Below are 24,520 nucleotides of genomic sequence, written 5' to 3'. Positions count from 1 at the left end.
TCTGCCAAATGGAAGCTCAAGCAGCCCTGCTCCTCCTCTTTTTTTTTTTGAGAGGGAGTCTCGCTCTGTCACCCAGGTTGGAATGAAGTGGCGTGATCTCGGCTCACGGCAACCTCTACCTCCCGGGTTCAAGTGATTCTCCTGCCTCAGTCTCCCAAGTAGCTGGAATTACAGGTGCGCATCACCACGCCCGACCAATTTTTGTATTTTTTAGCAGAGATGGGGGTTTCACCGTGTTGACCAGGCTAGTCTCAAACTCCTGACCTCAGTTGATTCACCTGCCTTGGCCTCCGAAAGTGCCGGGATTACAGGTGTGAGTCACCGCGCCCAGTCCCTGCTTCTCCTCTTTGACTTGCTGCCTAAGGCAGTTCCGGTGAAGTCCCTTCAACCTGTAGACACGCCACTGCATCCCCAGAAGAGGGAAGGGTGGGAAGAAGGGCTGAGCCAAGGAAAGTTCCAGCAACACTTCCAGGCCCCCAAGCAGGACAGGGGAAGAGGCTGACAATGGCCCTGAACTCCCAGCCTCCATTTTGGCCAGGGGCAGGGGACTGACCCAGCAGGCTCCTTGTGCAGCCCACAGCGCCCCCTCCACCGCAGGCAGGAAGCTCAGCAGCGCTGGGAAACGGCAGCAAACGCAGCAGCGAACCCAGCCCAGCTGGCAGGAGCAGAGGGAAGCCTCAGGAGCAAGGCCAGAAAGAAAACCAGGTGCCTTCCTCCCTGGGGACTAGAGCAGGCGGGGGAGTGCCCTGCTCCCTGTCAGGGGCTCCCAGCTCACCCAGGCCTGCACTTCCTGTCCCAGCTTCAGCTGACCACCTAATCTTGGGGGTCAGTAAGAGCTGGGCCAGGCGGGTGCCCTACTGCCCTTCTTGGCTGCATGACACCAGCCAGCCCGCTGGTCACAGGGGCCGAGTTCCCTCTACCTAACCCTCCTCTCCAAATGTCCCCAAACAATCCACCCACAGTGGCCCCTACACGGCCCGGACATGCCCATGACTGGCAGTACCTGCTCAGCTGGAAAGCCATGGTGGCTAGGACATCCCAGGATCAGATGCAGAGAAAGGCGAGGGAGCGGGAAGCATCACAGAGTCCCTGCCTGACCCAGGACTGTCCCAGCTCCCTGCCACACCGGGCTTGGTGGGGAGCACCCCCCACCCCCAGCTTCCTGAGCTGCCCAATCTGGCCAGGAAGAGGCTGCCTCGCCAATCCAGAGCGTCTACCAGAAACCAGTCGTCATAGAAACCTTGCTTTATAAATAATTACAGAAGAAGTAATTCTGTGAGCTCTTCCGGCTGCCGTGCCAGGAGATCAGGAAAGCAGGGGGCTGCCGTTGAGCAGCCTCAGGAAAGCGGCTGTGAGGCTCTGCCTTCTCTGATAGGGCACACAGCCCCTTAGTCTTTCTCCAGGGTCTCAGCCAAAGCCAGGCCTGGCCCTGTTGCCGCCTTCTAGAGCTCCCTGAAATGTACACAGGGGAGGAAGGTCACAGGCCAACAAGGACTCCAACAGGTCCAAGCCTGCATCCTGCTGATGGAGCTGGCAACTAAAGCCTGTCCCAAGGGCCAGCTCTCTGGCTGAAGCAAAGTGGACAGGTGGTCCAGCCTCCCCGCTCCTCAGGCCACACCCCTGTCCTTCCCCTGTCCCCCTCTTCCTCCCCCCAACCCCCGCTTCAGAGGGTGCCATGCCTGTCTTGGGGCTCAGCAACTCCACTACCCTTCCTCTACTCCCGCAGGCTCTCAGGCTGCCAGCTGCTACCTGTGGGCCCTGTGCCCACAAACCTGTACTCTCTTCACTCTGCCTGCCCTTCTACTGGGTGTCAGAAAGAAAGAGGCCAAAGAATCACGTGGCCAGGGTGCAGGCTACAGGAGGCCCAGTGCAGGAGGCAGGAGGTGTTATCACCACTACCTCCCACAATGCTGCCCCCACCAGGGCTGCTTTCCCAGGAATCCTGTGACCAGCAAGGGAAATGGAAAAGTCCCCGGCCAGAGCGCAGGCCGCACAGTGGACTCAACCAAGCTGGACCCACGGGCCTCTCAGGGTGGGTCAGCCAGAGTGCAGGCTGCACAGCCGACTCAACCAAGCTGGACCCACGGGCCTCTCAGGGTGGGTCACCCTGGCCTGGCGTCCGGCCTCTGGGCAAGTTTCACATGTTTAGTTGTGAAAGAGAAAGTTGGGGCAAAGAGACCTGATTAGGCAGACAGCCCCTCCCGCGGGAACAGAGGGCCCTTATCAAACTTCCACATTCTATCTAACCAGCCAGCAGGCAGTGCTGGAGGGCTTCTGAGCCTGGGAAGTCACTCTGGTAAAAGTTAAATAGGTAAATTATTACTAAAAGGAGGCTGGGTGCGGTGGCTCAGGCCTATAATCCCTGCACTTTGGGAGGCTGAGGCAGGCAGATCACGAGGTCAGGAGATCGAGACCATCCTGGCTAACACGGTGAAACCCCGTCTCTACTAAAAATACAAAAAATTAGCCAGGCGTGGTGGCGGGCACCTGTAGTCCCAGCTACTTGGGAGACTGAGGCAAGAGAATGGCGTGAACCCGGGAGGCGGAGATTGCAGTGAGCCGAGATCACACCACTGCACTCCAGCCTGGGCAACAGCGAGACTCCGTCTCAAAAAAAAAAAAAAAAAAAAAAGAATTATTACTAAAAGGATGAGTCCTTTCACCTATGTGCAAAAAGAAAAAGACATTTTCAGCTTACAAACCCCATGCACACTGGTTCCCACAGGGAGGCTGGTGCTGCCCCCACCCAGGGATGTTTAATGTCTAGAAGCTGGAAGAGGAGGGGATTCCAAAGGGATCCCACTGACCCAAAATGTCTCGCTGGAGGGGAAGTCAGGGGGCTGAGCCTGGCCCAAGCCTGGCAGCTAACCCTGGCTGAAAATATTCCCTGAGCCCTCCCCACCCAGGCAGCCTGCCCAGGCCCAGGCCCAGGCCCAGGCCATCAGCCTCCTCAGCCTCCTGGCTGCCCATCTAGGCCCATTATCCTGAGTAGCCGACATCCCAGGGCCAGGGGTCTGGAAGCCACAGCACCTCCCACCCTGGCACACAGGACAGGTCCTCCCAGACACACTTCCCTCCCCTGACCCCAAATAGCCCATTGTTCCTTTCAGCTCCCAACTCACTGCTTGGCCTTCTCCCTAAAACAGGCCCTGTTGACTTCCTTTCTGAGGACGTTTAGCGACAAGCCTCTCCAAACCAGGAGCATCGTCTCCCCACGTCTCCCGTCAGCTCCCTCCAGAAGCTGCAGCCAAATGGAACTCAAGGAATGAGCCTGGGCCCCAATACTGTGCCCTTTGGACTTGGCCTCATCCCTCCAGGCGGGCATTGCTGCCTCCCTAAGCAACCCTTCCAACTGGTCCAAGCCCAGGTGTGCTAGGCCCACCACCCACCCCAAATCAGTGAGGACCTACCAGGCTTCCATAGCAACACAGGTGGCTATGGGAGGACGGTCCCGCAAAGAGGAAGGACTTGTCAGATAGCTTAGTCTTATGAGTACATAATCTCAAAGTTAAACAACTCAAGGTGCTATTTCCCATCTACTAAATTAAAAAACATTTTAATTGACAAAACGAGATGTCTAGAAATGTTCCTGGCAGCATTATTCACAACCACCCAAGGATGGAAACAGCCCGGTGTCCACCATGGATGGGTAGGTAAACAAAATGTGATAAATCCACACAATGAGATATTATGTGACCATAACAAATGAAGACCTACAGATCCACAGTAATGCACGGACCAGCCTTGAAACCACACTGGGTGAAAGAAGTTAATCGCAAAAGGTCACGTGCCGTCTGATTCTGTGTATATATTAAACGTCCACAACAGGCAGATCTACAGAAACAGAAAGTCGGCTGGTGGGGGCAGGGGTTGGAGGAGGGGAAATGGGAGTGACTGCTAATGCATGCAGGTTAATTCCGGGGGTGATGAAAATGTTCTGGAATTAAATTGTGCTGGTGGCTGCATAACCCTGTGAATCCACTAAAGTTCATGCAGAATTGTACAATCAAAAAGGGTGGACTTCATTAAGTTACAGCTCAGGAAAGCTGTTATAAACTACAAACAAGACAGGGTGGGGTAGCTCATGCCTGTAATCGCAGCATGTTGGGAGGCCGAGGCAGGTAGATCACCTGAGGTCAGGAGTTTGACACCAGCCTGGCCAACATAGTGAAACCCCACCGCTACTAAAAAAAAAAAAGTTAACCGGGCATGGTGGTGTGCTCCTGCAATCCCAGCTATCAGGCAAGATAAGGCAGGAGAATGACCTGAACCCAGGAGGCGGAGGTTGCAGTGAGCCAAGTCACTTCATTCCAGCCCGGGCAACAGAGCAGGACTCTGTCAAAAAAAAAAAAACAACAACAAAAACAAACAAAAAAAACTACAAACAACCGGATGCCAGAAGCTGTGGCCCCTCCCTCCACCAGCACTGGCCATGTGGGTGACGCATGGCAGGAGCGCTGGTAACACTTTGCCCCAGAAACGCACTCCCAAAATCTAGTCTAAAGAAAAACACATACAGCTTGGCAGAGACCTGCAGCCGTGGCATCTCGAAACCCAAACCAAGTAGAACTGGTTCAGTAGGCTGCGAGCATCCCTAAAAACATGCTTGAGGTTGTGTTTGGTTTCCACTTTTCCGGGGAAATGACCCACAGTTTTCTGCAGCTTTCGAAGGCATCTGGAAGCTAAAAAGTCAAGAGGTAGGCTGGGCACGGTGGCTCATGCCTGTAATCCCAGCACTTTGGGAGGCCAAGGCAGGCAGATCACCTGAGGTCAGGAGTTCGAGACCAGCCTGGCCAACATAGCAAAACTCTGTCTCTACTAAAACTACCAAAATTAGCTGGACATGGTGGTGGCCACCTGTAATGCCAGCTACTTGGGAGGCTAAGGCAAGAGAATCGCTTGAACCCAGGAGGCAGAGGTTGCAGTGAGCTGAGATTCTGCCATTGCACTCCAGCCTGTGTGACAAAGTGAAACTCTATCTCAAAAAAAAAGAAAAAAAAAAAAAAAAAAATCAAGAGATGGCAGCACTTCTTCCCCCAACCCTCCCACACCTGCCCAGGCAGCCGAGCATATAGAAAGAAGGTAGGAAATGGGACAGGCGCCTAGAACTAAAAGCACACTGAGCCCAGCTCATCAGAGGGCACTCAGAAGAGAGAATTCAAGGAGAACTCTGCATCGACGCGCCCTAGAATGGGAGGCCACATCCCTCTCCCCAACCGAAACTCACCACCTCATGCTGGAGGGTCAGAAACTTACATCCAGGCTCCAGAAAGATCTCTCAGAGTTCAATGTGAAAAAAGCAAATGATCTTTGGCTAAGCGCGGTCATGCACGCCTGTAATCGCAGCACTTTGGGAGGCTGAGGTGGGCAGATCACTAGAGCTCAGGAGTTCGAGACCCGTCTAGGCAACATGGTGAAACCCCATCTCTACCAAAAATCCAAAAAATGAGCCGAGCATAATGGTGTGTAGCCGTGGGACCAACTACTCAGTGGGCTGAGGTGGTAGGATCACTTGAGCCGGGAGGACAAGGCTGCAGCAAGCCAAGACTGCACCACTGAATTCCAGCCTGGATGACAGAGCGAGACCTTGTCTCAAAAAAGGCCAGATGCAGTGACTCACACCTGTCATCCCACCACTTTGGGAGGCTGAGGCAGGAGGATCGCTTGAGCCCAGGAGTTCCAGGCCAGCCTGGGCAACAAGAGGAGACTCCATCTCTACAAAAAAAGAAAGAAAAGATGTTCAACATCATTAGACATTAGGAAAATACAAATTAAAATCACAGTAAGATACCACTACACACCTATCAGAATGGGTGAAATTAGAGGCCTGCACCAAGTGTTGGCGAGGGCGGGGAGGAACTGAAACTCTCCTCTACAGCAGCTGGAAACACAAAACGGCACAACTACTTTGGGAACAGTTCGGCAGTTTCTTAAATAGTTAAACATACACCTACCATAAATACAGCCACTGTACTCCTAGTATTTATTTCTACTCATATTTACCAATAAAAGCATATGTCCCTATAAAGACTTGTAGATGAATATTCATAGTGGTTTTCCATGTAACAGCCCAAAACTGGAAACAATGCAAATGTTTATCACCGGATGAACACATTGTGGTCTTTCCATACAATGCAGCACAATAGAAAAGAATGAACAGGTGGTGGCTCATGCCTGTAATCTCAGCACTTTGGGAGGCTGAGGTGGGCGGATCACGAGGTCAGGAGTTTGAGACCAGCCTGGCCAACATGATGGAACCCTGTCTCTACTAAAAATACAAAACATTAGCTGGGTGTAGCCGGGCATGGCCAGGTTCAGTGGCTCACACCTGTAATCCCAGCGCTTTGGGAGGCTGAGGCAGGTGGATCACCTGAGGTTGGGCATTCAAGGCCAGCCTGACCAACATGGAGAAACCCCATCTCTACTAAAAATATAAAATTAGCTGGGCATGGTGGTGCATGCCTGTAATACCAGCTACTCAAGAGGCTGAGGCAGGAGAATCCCTTGAACCTGGGAGGCGGAGGTTGCAGTGAGCCGAGATCGTGCCATTGCACTGCAGCCTGGGTGCACAGCGAGAGACTCTGTCTCAAAATAAAATAAAATAAAAAATAAAATAAATAAAATAAAATAAAATAAAATAAATAAAATAAAATAAAATAAAATAATAAATAAAATAAAATAAATAAAATAAAATAAAATAAAATAAAGCCCAGCGTTTGGCCAAGCACCGTGGCTCACGCCTGTAATCCCAGCACTTTAGGAGACCGAAGCGTGCAGATCACGAGGTCAAAAGATTAAGACTAGCATGGCCAACATGGTGAAATCCCAGCTCTACTAAAAACACAAAACTTAGCGGGGCGTGGTGGCGCTCGCCTGTAGTCCCAGCTACTCTGCAGGCCAAGGCAGGAGAATCACTTGAACCCGGGAGGCGGAGGTTACAGTGAGCCAAGATCACGCCACTGCACTCCAGCCTGGGGACAGAGCGAGACCCCGTCTAAAAAAAAAAAAAAAAAAAAAAAAAAAGAAAGAAAGGAATGAATGACTGATACACGCAACTCTGTGGATGAATCTCCAAGTAATCATGCTAAGCTAGGGAGGCTAGACAAAAACAGAACATACTGTGCAAGTCCATGTTTATAAACTTCGAGGCAACACAAACTATAGTGACAGAAAGCAGATCAGAGATTGCCTGGCGGCAGGGAGGGACCAGAGAAGCAGAGGGCCTCAGCAGGGTGACAGGCCTGTTCATGGTCTCGATTGCGGTGAAGTCTTCACCGGCTCACACAGGAATACCTCAGAGACATTACAGGTTTGGTTCCAGATCACCGCAACAAAGCGTACGTCGCACTTTATAATAAGTCACGATTTTTTTGGTTTCCCAGTGCACGTAAAAGTGACGCTGTAGTCTATTAAGTGTATAATAGCAATATGCCTAAAGAAAAAAGTATATACCTTCATTTAAAAATACTTTATTGCTAAAAAATGCTAACAATCATCTGAGCCTTCAGTATGGTATTTTTTTTTTTGCTGGCAGACGGTCTTGCCTCAATGTCGATGGCTGCAGACTGATTAATATGTTTTTTTTGTTTTTTTTTTTTGAGACAGAGTCTTGCTCTATTGCCCAGGCTGGAGTGCAGTGGCACGATCTTGGCTCACTGCAACCTCTGCCTCCCGGGTTCAAGTGGTTCTCCTGCCTCAGCCTCCCAAGTAGCTGGGATTACAGGCATATGTCACCATGCCTCACTATGTTGGCCAGGCTGGTCTTGAACTCCTGACCTCTGGTGATCTGCCCACCTCAGCCTCCCAAAGTGCTGGGATTACCACCCGGTCTGCAGACTGATTAGGATGGCGAATGCTGAAGGCTGGGATGGCTGTGGCGGTTTCTTAAAATAAGACAACAATGACATTGACCACATCAATTGACTTCTTTTCACAAAATATTTCTCTGGGCCGGGCACGGTGGCTCATGTCTATAATCCCAGCACTTTGGAAGCCCGAGGTGGGAGAATCGCTTGTGCCCAGGAGCTCCCGACCAGCCTGGGCAATAAAAGGAGATCCTGTCTCTATAAAAAGTAAAAATTTAAAAATTAGCTATTCATGGTGGCACGTGCCTGGGGTCCCAGCTACTTAACAGGCTAAGGTAGGAGGGTCCCTTGAGTTCAGGAGGCCAAAGCTGCAGTGAGCTGTGATGGTGCCACTGCACTCCAGCCTGAGTGACAGAGCAGGACCCTGTCTCAAATTAAAAAATAATGAAAAAAAAAGATTGTCCTGTAGCATGCAATGATGTTTGTCAGCATTTTACCCACAGTAGAACTTACTTTTTTTTTTTTTTTTGAGACAGAGTCTTAGTCTGTCGGCCAGGCTGGAGTGCAGTGGCATGATCTTGGCTCAATGCAACCTCCACTTCCCAGGTTCAAGTGATTCCCCTGCCTCAGCCTCCCAAGTAGCTGGGACTACAGGTGTGCACCATCCCATTAGGCTAATTTTTTGTATTTTAGCAATCCCAAAGTGCTGGGATTACAGGTGTGAGCCACTACACCCAGTAGAACTTTCAAAAGCGGAGTCAGACCAGGCGCGGTGGCTCACGCCTGTAATCCCAGCACTTCGGGAGGCCAAAGTGGGTGGATCACTTAAGGTCAGGAGATTGAGACCATCCTGGTTAACATGGTGAAACCCCATCTCTACTAAAAATACAAAAAAATTAGCTGGGCCTGGTGGCAGGTGCCTGTAGCCTAGCTACTTGGGAGGCTGAGGCAGGAGAATCACGTGAACCCAGGAGGAGGAGCTTGCAGTAAGCCAAGATCACACCACTGCACTCCAGCCTGGGTGACAGAGCGAGACTCCATCTCAAAAAAAAAAAAAAAAAGGCCAGGCGCGGTGGCTCACGCCTGTAATCCCAGCACTCTGGGAGGCCAAGGCAGGCGGATCACGAGGTCAGGAGATCGAGACCATCCTGGCTAACATGGTGAAACCCCGTCTCCACTAAAAATACAAAAAATTGGCCAGGCGTGGTGGTGGGCGCCTGTAGTCCCAGCTACTTAGCAGACTGAGGTAGGAGAATGGCCTGAACCCGAGAGGCAGAGCTTGCAGTGAGCCGAGATCTCGCCACTGCACTCCAGCCGGGGTGACTGAGCGAGACTCCACCTCAAAAAAAAAAGTGGAGTCGTGGAGTCAGTCCTCTTAAAACCTATGTTATTTTATCAGCTAAGTTTATGGAATATTCTAAATCCTTTTGTTAAGGGATCTTTGGGGTGTCCCTTTTCTGGCCGGAAACCTCTGTGTCTGGTGGCGCCTTTGCCCAAGTTTTGCTGGGGCCCACTGGGCTTGTTCCACCCACTCAGTCTGGCAGGCTGCGCTTGGTTCATCCTACCAGTCTGGGGCTTCCACGCCTGCCAAGGACAAGCCTAGTGTGGAGCAGCGAGCAGTGTGTGAGCGAGCGTGGGGTCTGGCCACTGCACAGTCAGACATGCCAGCTGCCGCTGCAGGGCAGGCAACTCCAGATGCTGGCACAGGTGCTGGTTCTCTGCAAGGCTGCACCTGGACCAAGCACATCGCAAGCAGCTTGCCCAGCTGGCACAGGGGAATGCAGTGGTGCCTGGAAGCTTGGTGATGCCAGGAACTGCAGGGCCCCAAAAAGGGAGTCACAACCCTGGCTCAGGGAGCACCCAGGTCTGGACTCCCCAAAGGGCGACAGCTCTTCTCTCCTTCCCTTCACCGGCAACATGGCAAGCAAGGGGCATGTTTCAGCCCTGTTTGTGTTACAGCTCTTTCAGCCTCGCCATGGCAGGTCCCGAGTTCTTGCCCTGTCACCAGGAAGAATGAGTACACAGCCAAATGGAGAGTGAGAAAGACAAAGAGAAGCTTTATTGAGTGAAGGACAGCTCAGAGGAGACCCGTAGTGGGCAGCTCCTTTCCACAGCCGGGTCATTCCAATGAGTGTTCAGCTCGCAGCAGAGAGGGTAGCTCCTCTCTGCAGCTGGTCGTCTTGTCATCTTTCTGTCCTCTGCTCTAGTCTGGCTGAGTCCAGGGTTTTTATGGGCCTCAGAGTGGAGGAAGCATGTGCTGATTGGTCCATGGATGGGCCAGGGAAAAGCACCACAAGTTTCCCCTCTGGTCCTTGGGACTAGCTGGCCAACCCCCAAGCTTCAGGCCCTCCCCAACCAGACCCCTCCTACCCAGGAGCCTGTCTGCCTCCCACCGCTGTTCATGGCATCCAGGCTGTTTGTGCCAGTCTGTTCTCAGCCCCCATTCGGCCTCCCTCCCATGCTTGTCGGTGCCCAAAGTCCAAAGGGCGCCATCAGCAAGGTGGGTGCAGTGGCCACACCGCAGTCCAGGTCCCCGAAGTGAATTCCGCTCCCACTTCCCACCCTGGGCCCTGAAGCATAACCTAAGCTCTGCATCCCAGCCCCCACACTCCTTATGCAGGTGCAGCATCACCCCAGGCCCAGCTCCACCTTGGGGCTCCTCTCTGCCTGCACCTCCATGCCCAATCATGCTGCTTCCCCACCAGCAGGCAACTCAGCCTGGCCCCACTGTGGTGGCCCCCAGGGCAACGGGCTCTGGGAGACTCCCAGGGGCAGGCTCCGGGGACTGTCTGTCTCCTCTGCACACCCCTCCCCACTGTGACAGCAGGTGAGAGCTGTGACCCAGAGCCAGGGTCTGGAGTGGCAAGTCTCCAGGCCTGGGAGTGGGTCCCACTTGGCTACACAAGGATGGGGCCAGTACAGTCAGCTGCCCAGGGAATGTGGGGCACAGGGGACCCACTGCTGCCACTGCTGCCACTGCTGCTCCCACAGCTGCTCCTGCCACCACTGCTTGCACCACCCCACTGCAGCCGGCGTGAAGGCAGGGGTTGCTCCAGATGGCTCACCACTGCCATTATTTTCTTGTCATTTCAGCAGTGTTCACGGCATCTTCATCAAGACTAGATTCCATCTTAAGAAACCACTTTCTTTTTTTCTTTTTTCTTTCTTTTTTTTTTTTTTTTTTTTTTTTTTTTTTTGCTCTGTTGCCCAGGCTGGAGTGCAATGGCACAATCTTGGCTCACTGCAACTTCTCCATTCCTGGGTTCAAGCGATTCTTGTGACTCAGCCTCCTGAGTAGCTGGGATTACACACACATATCACCACATCTAGCTGGTTTCTGTATTAGTAGAGAAGAGGTTTCACCATGTTGGCCAGGCTGGTCTCGAACTCCTGATCTCAGGTGGTCCACCCACCTTGACCTCCCCAAAGTGTTGGTATTACAGGCGTGAGCCACCACACCTGGCCTACAAATATTCTTAATGGCATCTAGAATAGTGAATGCTTTCCAGGAAGTTTTCAATTTACATTGCCCAGATCAGAAGAATTGCTATCTAAGGCAGCTAGAGCCCTACAAAATGCAGTTTTTTTTGTTGTTTTTTTTTTTTTAGAGAATGAGTCTTGCTCGTCGCACAGGCTGGAGTACAATGGTGCAATGCTCACTGCAACCTCCATCTCCTGGGTTCAAGTAATTCTCCTGCCTCAGCCTCCCCAGTAGCTGGGACTACAGGCACATGTTGCCACATCCAGCTAATTTCTCTTTTTTTTTTTTTTTTTTTTTTTGAGACGGAGTCTCGCTCTGTCGCCCAGGCTGGAGTGCAGTGGCCGGATATCAGCTCACTCCAAGCTCCGCCTCCCGGGTTTACGCCATTCTCCTGCCTCAGTCTCCCGAGTAGCTGGGACTACAGGCGCCCGCCACCTCACCCGGCTAGTTTTTTGTATTTTTTAACAGAGACGGGGTTTCACCGTGTTAGCCAGGATGGTCTCAATCTCCTGACCTCGTGATCCACCCGTCTCGGCCTCCCAAAGTGCTGGGATTACAGGCTTGAGCCACCGCTCCCGGCCTTTTTTTTTTTTTTTTTTTGAAATGGAGTCTCGCTCTGTTGCCCAGGCTGGAGTGCAGTGGCATGACCTCGGCTCACTGCAAGCTCCGCCTTCCGGGTTCATGCCATTCTCCTGCCTCAGCCTCCCAAGTAGCTGGGACTACAGGCGCCCACCACCACACCCAGTAATTTTTTGGACTTTTTGTAGAGACAGGGTTTCAACGTGTTGCCCAGGCTAGTCTCAAACTCCCGAGCAAAGGCAATCCGCCTGCCTCAGCCTCCCAAAGTGTTAGGATTACAGGTGTGAGCCACCACATCCGGCCCAAAATGCATTTCTTAAACAATAAGAGTTGAAAGTCAAGATTACTCCTTGATCCATGTTGCAAAATGGATGTTGAGTTAATAGGTGCTATTATCCACTTTGGTTTGGATATGAGGATCCCTAACCTCATGTTGAAATTCGATCCCAATGTTGGAGGCAGGACCTAATGAGAAGTGTTTGGGTCACAGGATGAATCCCTCTGGAAGGGCTTGGTGCCATCCTCATGGTGATGAGTGAGTTCTCGCTTTACTAGCCTCTGGGAGAACTAATAGTTAAAAGGAGCCTGGCACCTCCCTTCTCTCTCACTTGTCTGGCCATGTGATCTGCACACATCAGCTTCCCTTCCCCTTCTGCAGCCTGAGTCCCTCAGCAGAAGAAGATGCTGGTGCCATGCTTCCTGTACAGCTTATAGAACCATGAGCCAAATAAAGCTCTTTCCTTCATAAATTAACCCAGCTTTGGGCATTCCTTTATAGCCACATGAATGGACTAAAGACGGCAGGCACAAAAACAAAATTAATCTCCTTGTGCATCTCCACCAGAGCTCTTGGGTTACCAGGTCTATTGTCAATGCACAGTATTACTATTATTATTATTATTATTATTATTATTATTATTATTATTTTGAGATGGAGTCTCATTCTGTCACCTGGCCTGGAGTGCAGTGGTGCAATCTCAGCTCACTGCAACCTCCACCTCCCTGGTTCATGTGAGTCTCCTGCCTCAGTCTCCCAAGTAGCTGGGATTACAGGCATGCACCACCATGCCCGGCTAATTTTTGTATTTTTTTTTAGTAAAGATGGGGTTTTACCATGTTGGCCAGGCTGGTCTTGAGCTCCTGACCTCAGGTAATCCAGCCACTTTGGCCTCCCACAGTGCTGGGATTACAGGCATGAGCCACCACGCACAGCCAATGATCAGAATTATTTTGATTTTTTTTTTTTTTTTTTTTACACAGAGTGTCACTCTGTTGCCCAGGCTGGAGTGCAGTGGTGCGATCTCAGCTCACTGCAACCTCTGCCACCCAGATTCAAGCAATTCTCCTGCCTCAGCCTCCTGAGTACCTGGGATTACAGGCGCCTGCCACCAGCACCTGGCTAATTTTTGTATTTTTAGTTAGAGACGGGGTTTCACCATCTTGGCCAGGCTGGTCTTGAACTCCTGACCTTGTGATCCACTTGCCTCGGCCTCCCAAAGTGCTGGGATTACAGGCATGAGCCACTGCACCTGGCCTGATCAGTATTATTTTGAAAGAAATATTTTTTCCTGAGCAGTAGGTCTCAACAGTAGGCTTAAAAATATTCAGAAAACTATGTTATAAACAGATGTGCTGACATCCAGGATTTGTTGTTCCATTTATAGAACACAGGCAGAGTAAATTCAGCATAATTTATAAGGACCCTAGGATTTTCAGAATAGTAAATGAGCATTGGCTTCAACTGAAAGTCACCAGCTGTATAAGCCTCTAACAAGAGAGCCAGCCTGTCCCCCAATTTTTTTTTTTTTTTTTTTTTTTTTTTTTTTGAAACAGAATCTCACTCACTCTGTCATCCAGGCTGGAGTGCTGTGGTGGGCGTGATCTCAGCTCACTGCAACCTCTACTTCACAGGCACAAGCGATTCTCCTGCCTCAGTCTCCTGAGTAGCTAGCACTACAGGCACATGCCACCACACTCAGCTAATTTTTATATTGTTGGTAGAGACAGGGTTTTGCCATGTTGGCCAGGCTGGTCTCGAACTCCTGACCTCAGGTGATCTGCCTGCCTCAGCCTCCCAAAGTGCTAGGATTACAGCGTAGTCACCAGACCTGGCCTGTCCTTCGAAGCCAGGCATTGATTTTTCCTCCCTAGCCATGAAAGTCCTAGATGTTATCTTCTTTCAACAGAAAGCTGTTTCGCCCACACTGAAAACCTAGGCAGGGCACAGTGGCTCACGCCTGTAATCTCAGCATTTTGGGAGGCTGAGGCAGGTAGATCATTTGAGGTCAGGAGTTCAAGACCAGCCTGGCCAACATAGTGAAATCCTATCTCTACTAAAAATGAAAAAATTAGCCAGGCATGGTAACGTGTACCTGCAGACCCAGCTACTCAGGAGTCTGCGGCAGGAGAATCGCTTGAACCTGAGAGGTGGAGGTAGCAATGAGCCAAGGCTCCGCCACTGTACCCCAGCCTGGGCAACAGAGCAAAACTCTGTCTCCAAAAAAAAAAAAAAAGAAAAGAAAACCTATTGTGTAGCCACTCTCATCAGTGATCTCAGCCAGATCGGGATAATCTGCTGCAGCTTCTCCATCAGCACCTGCTGCTCTACCTTGTACTTTTATGTTATGGAGGTGGCTTCTTCCCTTCAACCTCATGAACCAATCTGTTAGTTTCATGCTTTTCCTCTGCAGCTTCCTCACCTCTCCCAGCCTTCATAGAACTGAAGAGAGTTAGGGCCTTGCTCTGGATTAGGCTTTGGCTTAAGGGAATGTTGTGGCTGATTTGATCTTCTCTCCAGACCACTAAAATTCTTCTTCTCTGTTATCAGCAGGAAGGCTGTTTTGCTTTCTTATTATTCATGTATTCACTGGAATAGCACTTGGAATTTCCTTCAAAGGACTTTTCCTTTACATTCACAACTTGGCTAACTGTTTGGCACATAAGGCCTAACTTTCAGCCTATCTCAGCTTTCAACATGCCTTCCTAAGTTTAATCATGTCCAGCTTTTGGCTTTTTTTTGTGAGAGTCTCACTCTGTCGCCTAGGCTGGAGCGCAGTGGCACGATCTTGGCTCACTGCAACCTCCCGCTCTGGGTTCAAGAGGTTCTTCTGCCTCATCGTCTGAGTAGCTGAGACTACAGGCATGTGTTACCACATCTGGCTAATTTTTTGTATTTTTAGTAGAGATGGGGTTTCACTATGTTGGCCAGGCTGGTCTCGAACTCCTGGCCTCAAGTTGTGCGACTGCCTCAGCCTCCCAAAGTGCTGGAATTATAGGCATGAGCCACCTAGGTCCTAGCCTCAGGTTTTTGGCTTAAAGTGAGAGATGTGTGACTCTCTCCTTCACTGGAACACTTAGAGGTAGGGTATTAATTGGCCTAATTTCAAAATTGTTGTGTCTCAGGGAATCAGGGAGCCCAAGAAAAGGGAGAGAGATGGGGAAACAGCCGGTCAGTGGGGCAGTCAGAACACACGCAATATTTATCAATTTCATTTGCTGTCTTACTCGGACGCGGTTCATGATGTCCCAAAACACCTACATTAGTTACACCAAAAACTACTGGTCATAGATCACTATAACAAAGATAATAATGAAAAAGTTTGAAATATTGCAAGAATTACCAAAATATGATATAGACACACTACATGAGCACAGGCTGGCCGAAAAAATGGTGCCAGTAGACTTCCTCAATGCAGGGTTGCCATAATTTTTTTTTTTTTGAGACAGAGCCTCGCTCTGTTGCCCAGGCTGGAGTGTAGTGGCATGATCCCAGTTCACTGCAACCTCTGCCTCCCAGGTTCAAGCGATTCTCCTGCCTCAGCCTCCGGAGTAGCTGTGACTACAGGCACATGCCACCGCGCCCAGCTAATTTTTTATATTTTTAGTAGAGATGGGGTTTTGCCATGTTGGCCAGGCTGGTCTCGAACTCCTGACCTCAGGTGATCCTCCTGCCTCGGCCTCCCAAAGTGCTGGGATTACAGGTGTGAGCCACCACGACTGCCCCAAACTTTCAATTTGTAAAAAATGCAGGACCTGGCTGGGTGCAGTGGCTCACGTCCATAATCCGAGCACTTTGAGAGGCCGAGGTGGCTGGATCACCTGAGGCCAGGAGTTTAAGACCAGCCTGACCAACATAGTGAAACCCCGTCTCTACTAAAAATACAAAAATTAGCTGGGCACGGTGGCGTGTGCCTGTAATCCCAGCTCTTTAGGAGGCTGAGGCAGGAGAATCGCTTGAATCCAGAAGGCAGAGGTTGCAGTGAGCCGAGATTGTACCATTGTACTCCAGCCTGGGCCACAAAAGCGAAACTCCATCTAAAAAAAAAAAAAAAAAAGGCCGGGCGCGGTGGCTCAAGCCTGTAATCCCAGCACTTTGGGAGGCCGAGACGGGTGGATCACGAGGTCAGGAGATCGAGACCATCCTGGCTAACACAGTGAAACCCCGTCTCTACTAAAAAATACAAAAAACTAGCCAGGCGAGGTGGTGGGCGCCTGTAGTCCCAGCTACTCAGGAGGCTGAGGCAGGAGAATGGCATAAACCCGGGAGGTGGAGCTTGGAGTGAGCTGAGAGCCGGCCACTGCACTCCAGCCCGGGCAACAGAGCGAGACTCCGTCTCAAAAAAAAAAAAAAAAAAAAAAAAATGCAGAACCTGCAAAGTGTAATGAAAAGGAAATCTCCCTGTGCCTAGGTCAAAACTGATCAAACTGCATAGTTTGCATATGTACAGTTATAGAAATTATTCCTGTAAAACTCTGTTTAAATAAGTATCTCTTCCACCTCCCACCTCTGACTTTTAGAGAATCAAATATCCATGGCAAATGCATTGGGCTTGTTTCTACTTGAGGTACCTACTCTGGGCAAGTTTCCTGGAATTCTGCCATTCTGCAAGGGAAGGTAGCAGCAAGTGCAATGAAGTCACCTGAGGACAGAGGCCTGGTCCCCATGCTGGCAGCTGCGCCCAGGTCCCTCAGCCGGAACAGAGGCGGGAGGCAGGTGGCCAAATGGCCATGGGAGCTCTAGTTAGGGAGTCATTAAGAGCCCTGCCCAACCAGGCACTGGTTAAAGCCCTCCCACAGGCCCATGGGGACTGAAGGCATGCCCCTCAATGGGCAGACCAGCAGGCCCTGAGTACTTCCAGAGTATGGGGCCAGTGCGTCATTACGGCCACCCTGAGTCTCACTCTCCAGATGTCAAGAAGGATGCCCTGAACACACTGGGCGTGGGGCCTATGGGGAGAAGGTGAGCTCTACCGTGCGGGGTCTAAGGACTCTGCCTTGCCCAACATCCTGGAGGTCAAGCACCAACACCCTGCCACGCACCACCTGCAGGCTGCACACTGGATGAGGGGCAGGTGGAAATGACAGAGGAGGTGAGGTCTGCACTCTATGGGGTCCCTGCCCCACCTGCCACACACCCCTAGGTCACTGCGCCTGGAGAGCCCCAGTGTCTTCACCTGTAAATGGAGGGTGAACGGCCAAGCTGAGAGTTCTCCATGGCTGGGACACCCTACACTATTCCACAGACTCCCCAGTCGAACCTAGGACAAGCCCCAGCATCAGTGAGCCCCTGCGTCTCGGCCAGTTGAAGGGAATAACCACGTCAAGAGTCAGAGGATAAAAACCAAGTTTGGCATCTGCTGCAAACGATGGCTTCCCTTGTTCATCCTGATCAGTTACATGGCTGAAGTTCCCACTTCACTGATATTAAGATTTCAGCTCTGGGCCAGGCGCAGTGGCTCATGGCTGTAATCCCAGCACTCTGGGAGGCCGAGGTGGGCGGATCACGAGGTCAGGAGATCAAGACCATCCTGGCTAACTCGGTGAAACCACATCTCTACTAAAAATACCAAAAAAAAAAATTAGCTGGGCGTGGTGGCGGGCGCCTGTAGTCCCAGCTACTCGGGAGGCTGAGGCAGGAGAATGGCGTGAACCCGGGAGGTGGAGCTTGCAGTGAGCGGAGATTGCGCCACTGCACTCCAGCCTGGGTAACAGAGCAAGGCTCCGTCTCAAAAAAAAAAGAGATTTCAGCTCTGAGAAAGGCATTGTTAAGATAACGGAGACAGGAAGACAGGCTGGGCGCGGTGGCTCACACCTGTAATCCCAGCACTTTAGGAGGCCGAGGCGGGCAGATCACGAGGTCAGGAGATCGAGACCATTCTGGCTAACACGGTGAAACCCCGTCTCTACTAAAAATACAAAAAATTAGCCGGGCGTGGTGGCGGGCGCCTGTAGTCCCAGCTACTCAGGAGGCTGAGGCAGGAGAATGGCGTAAACCTGGGAAGTGGAGCTTGCAGTGAGCTGAGATGCAACCACTGCACTCCAGCCTGGGCGACAGAGCGAGACTCCATCTCAAAAAAAAAAATAAATAATAAATAAAAAAACAAAAAAAATAAAAAATACATGTAAAGGCCAGGTGCGGTAGCTCACGCTTATAATCCTAGCACTTTGGGAGACTGAGGCGGGAAGATGACTTGAGTCCAATAGTTCGAGACCGGCCTGGGCAACATAGCGAGACTCCATCTCTATTTAAATAATAAAAAAAACACATTATGTAAAAACTTAGTAGGTACATGGAAACAATTAAACGCAAAATCAAGTAAAAATTCAGGCTGGATACGGGTGAATTAAGAATCTTACTAGAATATTAATAAGTGTCAGATAACATGGGTCAATTCAGCAGCTTCAGGCTGGTTGATGAGTGTCACCACTTCTAAGAGCCTGGCTTTTATAAGGCGCAAGACAAGGTGAGGTCTGCCTGTCATTAAAGGAAGCACGGAGTATCAATCATGCAGGATGTAGTGTCCTGAGACGCCAAAGAGTAGTATCAAAAGCAATTCCATTGTGAAAGCTGAGTTCCAAATACAAGCGACAGCTGAGTGAACACAGCAACAAAACAGCAAAGAAACACACAAACATCAAAGTCTGGCACTTATTGTAAACAATGGCCGGGCGCGGTGGCTCACGCCTGTAATCCCAGCACTTTGGGAGGCCGAGGCGGGCGGATCACGAGGTCAGAAGATTGAGACCATCCTGGCTAACACAGTAAAACTCCATCTCTACCAAAAAACACAAAAAAAAAACTAGCCGGGCGAGGTGGCGGGCGCCTGTAGTCCCAGCTACTCGGGAGGCTGAGGCAGGAGAATGGCGTAAACACGGGAGGCGGAGCTTGCAGTGAGCTGAGATCTGGCCACTGCACTCCAGCCTGGGCGACAGAGCGAGACTCCATCTCAAACAAACAAAAAAAAATACAAAAAATTAGCCAGGCGTGGTGGCAGGGGCCTGTAGTCCCAGGTACTCAGGAGACTGAGGCAGGTGAATGGTGTGAACCCAGGAGGCGGAGCTTGCAGTGAGCTGAGATCGTGTCACTGGACCACTGCACGACAGAGCAAGACTCTGTCTCAAAAAAAAAAAAAAAAAGGCCGGGCGCGGTGGCTCAAGCCTGTAATCCCAGCACTTTGGGAGGCCGAGACGGGCGGATCACGAGGTCAGGAGATCGAGACCATCCTGGCTAACACAGTGAAACCCCGTCTCTACTAAAAAAATACAAAAAACTAGCCGGGCGTGGTGGCGGGCGCCTGTAGTCCCAGCTACTTGGGAGGCTGAGGCAGGAGAATGGCGTGAACCCAGGAGGCGGAGCTTGCAGTGAGCTGAGATCCGGCCACTGCACTCCAGCCTGGGCGACAGAGCAAGACTCCGTCTCAAAAAAAAAAAAAAAAAAAAAAAAAAAAAAAAAAAAAAAAAAAAAAAAAAAAAAAAAGTCGGGCGCTGTGGCTCAAGCCTGTAATCCTAGCACTTTGGGAGGCCGAGATGGGTGGATCACGAGATCAGGAGATCGAGACCATCCTGGCTAACACAGTGAAACCCCGTCTCTACTAAAAATACAAAAAATTAGCCGGGCGTGGTGGCGGGCGCCTCTAGTCCCAGCTACTGGGAGGCTGAGGCAGGAGAATGGCGTGAACCCAGGAGGAGGAGCTTGCAGTGAGCCGAGATCGGGCCACTGACTCCAGCCTGGGCGACTCAAAAAAAAAACAAAAAAAAACAAAAACAATGGCACCAGTTACAGGGCCAAATCATCCACTCACTACAATGCCACCACTGTACAAATTAATTCTGCCAGCAGCCCTGGGTGCCTGAGAGGTAGTGGCTCAAGGTGAGATTGGAACTAGCAGGAGATTGTCGGGAGGGGAGGGAGGGGCAGTGTCTATGACCAGCATGCCCTCTGCTGGTGGCCGAGGTGCTCCAGGACAGCGCCAGACTGGGGCAGAGGGTCCAGTCCCACAGTGATACAATTTATAGCAAAGCACACACACCACGGGCCTTCCCAGGTCCCAGCCAACAAGTCCCACAAAGGCAGGTACCCTTGGGACTTCTAACAGTCCCCGGCTCATGGGCGCACAGCCAGCAAGAGGAATGCTCTGGCCCTCCTAAATCAGGGACTTGGTTTCCTTTACTCACCCAAGGCTCAGAGAAGCTCCCAGCCTTACATGGCTCAGCTGCCAGCCCCTGACCCGCCACAGCTGAGCCTCTGGCCCTGAGGCCAAAGGGTTCAAGGCAGGGCACAGAGACATCTGGGCTGTCTGGCATGGCCCTGGCAAGGTCTCCTGTGTGGACCTACCCCAAGGAGGCCCAGACAGCAAGAGCCTGTCATGTGCCATGGGGCAGGGTAAAGTCACAGAATAACTTTGGTGGGAGGAAGAGGGAAGGAGGACAGAAAGGCTGGGGAGGGCAGGGGCTGGTGTTCAGCAAGGAGAGGGGAAACAAATGTGGACAGGCGCACAGCATGGCCTGCCCCTGAGAAGTAATGTCCCTAGAGTCCTAGTTTTATTATTGCTCAAGGGCTTTTTTTTTTTTGAGACGGAGTCTCGCTCTGTTGCCCAGGCTGGAGCGCAGTGGCGCGATCTCGGCTCACTGCAAGCTCCGCCTCCCGGGTTCACACCATTCTCCTGCCTCAGCCTCCCAAGTAGCTGGGACTATAGGCACCCACCACCACGCCCGGCTAATTTTTTGTACTTTTAGTAGAGATGGGGTTTCACCGTGTTATCCAGGATGGTCTCCATCTCCTGACCTCAAGATTCACCCGCTTCGGCCTCCCAAAGTGCTGGGATTACAGGCGTCCAGCTTGCTCAAGGGCTATCTTTTTCTGTCCTCAGTGTCAGAGATAAATGACCCTCAGGTATAAGAGTTCAAAGAAAGGGTACAATGGCTGTCTTCAGCCTCCACTTGCCAGCTGTGACCGCAAGCAAGTAACTCCACCTCTAACGCCTGCTCCCCAGCCTATAAAGAGGTGTGTCCACACATGCAAAAGGAGCTGGACCCCTACTGCACATCACATAACAATTAACTCAAGATAGGTCAAACACCTAAATGGTAAGAGCCAAAGCTATAAAACTTTTTCTTTTTTTTTTTTTTTTTTTTGAGACAGGGTCTCACTCTGTTGCCCAGGCCGCAGTGCAGTGCTCTGGTCTCTAACTCACTTCACTGCAGCCTTGACTTCCCGGGCTCAAGCAATCCTCTCACCTCAGCCTCCCAAGTAGCTCGTACTACAGGCATGCACCACCACACCTGGCTAACTTTTTTAATTTGTGGAGATGGGGTCTTCCTATGTTGCCCAGGCTGGTCTTGAACTTCTGAGCTCAAGTAGTCTTCCCACCTCAACCTCCCAAAGTGCTGGGATTACAGATGTGAGCCACAGCATCCATCCTATTTTAAAGAAAATAGGCCAGGCGTGGTGGCCTGTAATCCCAGCAATTTGAGAGGCTGAGGTGGGCATATCACTTGAGGTCAGGAGTTTGAGACCAGCCTGGCCGACATGGTGAAACCCCGTCTCTACTAAAAATAGAAAAATTAGCCAGGTGTGGTGGTGCATGCCTGTAGTCCCAGCTACTCAGGAGGCTGAGGCAGGAGAATCGCTTGAACCCAGGAGGCGAGGATTGCAGTGAGCTGAGATCACATCACTTTACTCCAGCCTGGGCAACAGAGCAAGACTCCATCTCACCAAAAAAAAAAAAAAAAAAAAATACAGTATATCTTTGTCACTTGCATTTGGCAATGGCTTCTTAGACATGACAACAAAAGCACAAGGAACCAAAAAGAAAAAGAAATTGGACTTTACCACATTAAAGACTTTTGTTCTTCAAAAGAAACCATCAAAAGTAAAAAGACAGCCAGACACGGTGGCTCATGCCTATAATCCCAGCACTTTGAGAGGCTGAGGTAGGTGGATTACTTGAGGTCAGGGGTTTGAGACCAGCCTGGCCAATGTGGTGAAACCCTGTCTCTGCTGGAAAAAAAAAATACAAAAATCAGCCAGGTGTGGTGGTGTGCACCTGTAGTCCTAGCTCCTTGGGAAGTTGAGGCAGGGAAATCACTTGAACCCAGGAGGCCGAGGTTGCAGTGAGCTGAGATCATGCCACTGCACTCTAGCCTGGGCGACACAGCGAAGAAAAAGTAAAAAGACAACCCAGTGAGTGGAAAAAATATTTGCAAATCACATCTGAAATAGTCAAACAATCATGAAAAAGAACAAAGCTGGAAGATTCACACTTTCTGATTTCAAAACTTACCACAAAGCTACAATAATCAAAACAGTATGGCATTAGCATAAAGACAGCCATAAGAATCAATAGAACAGAGAGCCCAGAAATAAACTCAAATGATTAAATATATGGTCAAATTATCTATATGACAAGGGTATAAAGACCTTTCGGCCAGGTGTGGTGACTCACACCTGTAATCCCAGCATGGTGGGAGGCCGAGGTGGGAGGATCACAAGGTCAGGAGTTCAAGACCAGTCCGACCAATGTGGTGAAACCCCATCTCTACCAAAAATACAAAAATTAGCCAGGCATGGTGGCACGTGCCTGTAATCCCAGCTACTCAGGAGGCTGAGGCTTGAACCCAGGAGGTGGAGGTTGCAGTGAGCTGAGATCGTGCCACTGCACTCCAGCCTGGGCAACAGAGTGAGACCGTCTCAAAAAAAAAAAAAAAAGACCTTTCAATGGGGGAAAGACAATCTTTTCAACAAATGGTGCTAGGGAACTGGATATTCACATGCAAAAGAATGAGTTGCACCTTTACCTAACAGCATATACAAAAAAAAAAAAAAAAAAAAAAAAAAAAAAACAACCTCAAAATGTATCATAAGCCTAAAAGTAAAATCTAAAACTATAAAACTCTTAGAAGAAAACATAAGGCTAAAGCTTTACAACACTGGATTTGGCAATGATTTCTTGGCTATGACATCAAAGGCACAAGGAACAAAAGAAAACAGGTAGACAAACAGTATTTCATAAGAACTTTAAAATGTGTGAATCAACAGAAAATATCAACAGAGTATAAACATCCCACAGAATGGGAAAAATTATTTGCAAATCATATATCTGATAAGGGATTAATGTCCAGAATACATAGAGAAATCCTAAAACGCAACAATAAAAAAAAACAAGCAAACCATTGCATGCATGTATCAAAATACCACACTATACCCATAAATACATACAATTATTATGCGTCAAAAATAATAAAAGCAAAAATGGACACAGGGACTTTCTCAAACACCAAAAGCTATAGTCTTCAGTTTCAGGATACTGATGAAAATTTGAAAAATATATACATAGATACATGGATACACAAGTATATGTATATAACATGTACATAATATACACTACACCTATACATGTCTATGTTCAAGTATATGAATAAATATACAAAGAGTTTAGCAATACATTTAATTTTCAGTTAAAAAAAAAAAAAACCTGATTCAAAAATGAGAAAAGAACTTGAGTAGGCATTTCTACAAACAAAAAATACAGTTGACAAACACATGAAAAGACGCTCAACATCACTAAACATTAGGGAAATGCAAAGCTAAACCACTTCACACCCATTAGGATGGCTACTATCAAAAACAACAGAAAATAATGAGTATTGACAAGGATGCCAAGAAACCAGAACCCATGTACACTGTCGGTGGAAATGTAAAATGGCATAGCCGCTGTGGAAAACAGTATGGTTGTTTCTTGAAAGATTTAAAATAGAATTGCCATATGATCCAACAATTCCACTTCTGGGTATACATCCTAAAGAACTAAAAACGTGGTCTCTGCTGTGTTCATAGCAGCATTATTCACAAGCTAAAATGTGGAATTAACCCAAGTGTCCATCCACAGATGATGGGATAAGCAAAATGTGGTCCATCCATGAAATGGAACACGATTCAGCCTTCAAAAGTAAGGGAACCAGCCAGGTGCGGTGGCTCATGCCTGTAATCCCAGCACTCTGGGAGGCCGAGGCGGGCGGATCATAAGGTCAGGAGATCGAGACCATCCTGGCTAACACGGTGAAACCCCGTCTCTACTAAAAATACAAAAAAAAACAATTAGCTGGGCATGGTGGTGGGCACCTGTAGTCCCAGCTACTTGGGAGACTGAGGCAGGAGAATGTCATGAACCCGGGAGGCGGAGCTTGCAGTGAGCCCAGATCGCACCACTGCACTCCAGCCTGGGCGAAAGTGCAAGACTTCGCCAGCGCGGTGGCTCACGCCTGTAATCCCAGCACTTTAGGAAGCCAAGGCAGGCGAATCACGAGGTCAACACCATCCTGGCCAACATCGGGAAACCCCATCTCTACTAAAAATACAAAAATTAGCTGGGCGTGG

General features: G+C 49.9%; 1 protein-coding gene across 2 annotated transcripts in view; it reads right to left on the bottom strand.

The window, feature by feature from the left end:
• The window catches only part of ACOT7 (acyl-CoA thioesterase 7), a 134,087-nt gene that overhangs the window by 97,604 nt on the left and 11,963 nt on the right, over positions 1 to 24,520 (bottom strand). The window contains exon 1 of one of the 2 annotated variants that reach the window (XM_010357399.2): positions 1,004 to 1,160. The exons of the other annotated variant lie outside the window; for it this stretch is intronic. Coding sequence (XP_010355701.1) covers positions 1,004 to 1,023 — 20 coding nt within the window. The 5' untranslated portion in view covers positions 1,024 to 1,160. Of the gene's footprint in view, positions 1 to 1,003; positions 1,161 to 24,520 lie in introns of those variants that run through there. 2 annotated transcript variants of the gene reach the window in all.

The sequence above is a fragment of the Rhinopithecus roxellana genome, chromosome 12 (genome assembly GCF_007565055.1).
Source record: "Rhinopithecus roxellana isolate Shanxi Qingling chromosome 12, ASM756505v1, whole genome shotgun sequence".
Classification (NCBI taxonomy): Eukaryota; Metazoa; Chordata; class Mammalia; order Primates; family Cercopithecidae; genus Rhinopithecus; species Rhinopithecus roxellana.
This window is presented reverse-complemented; position numbering and strand designations above follow the sequence as displayed.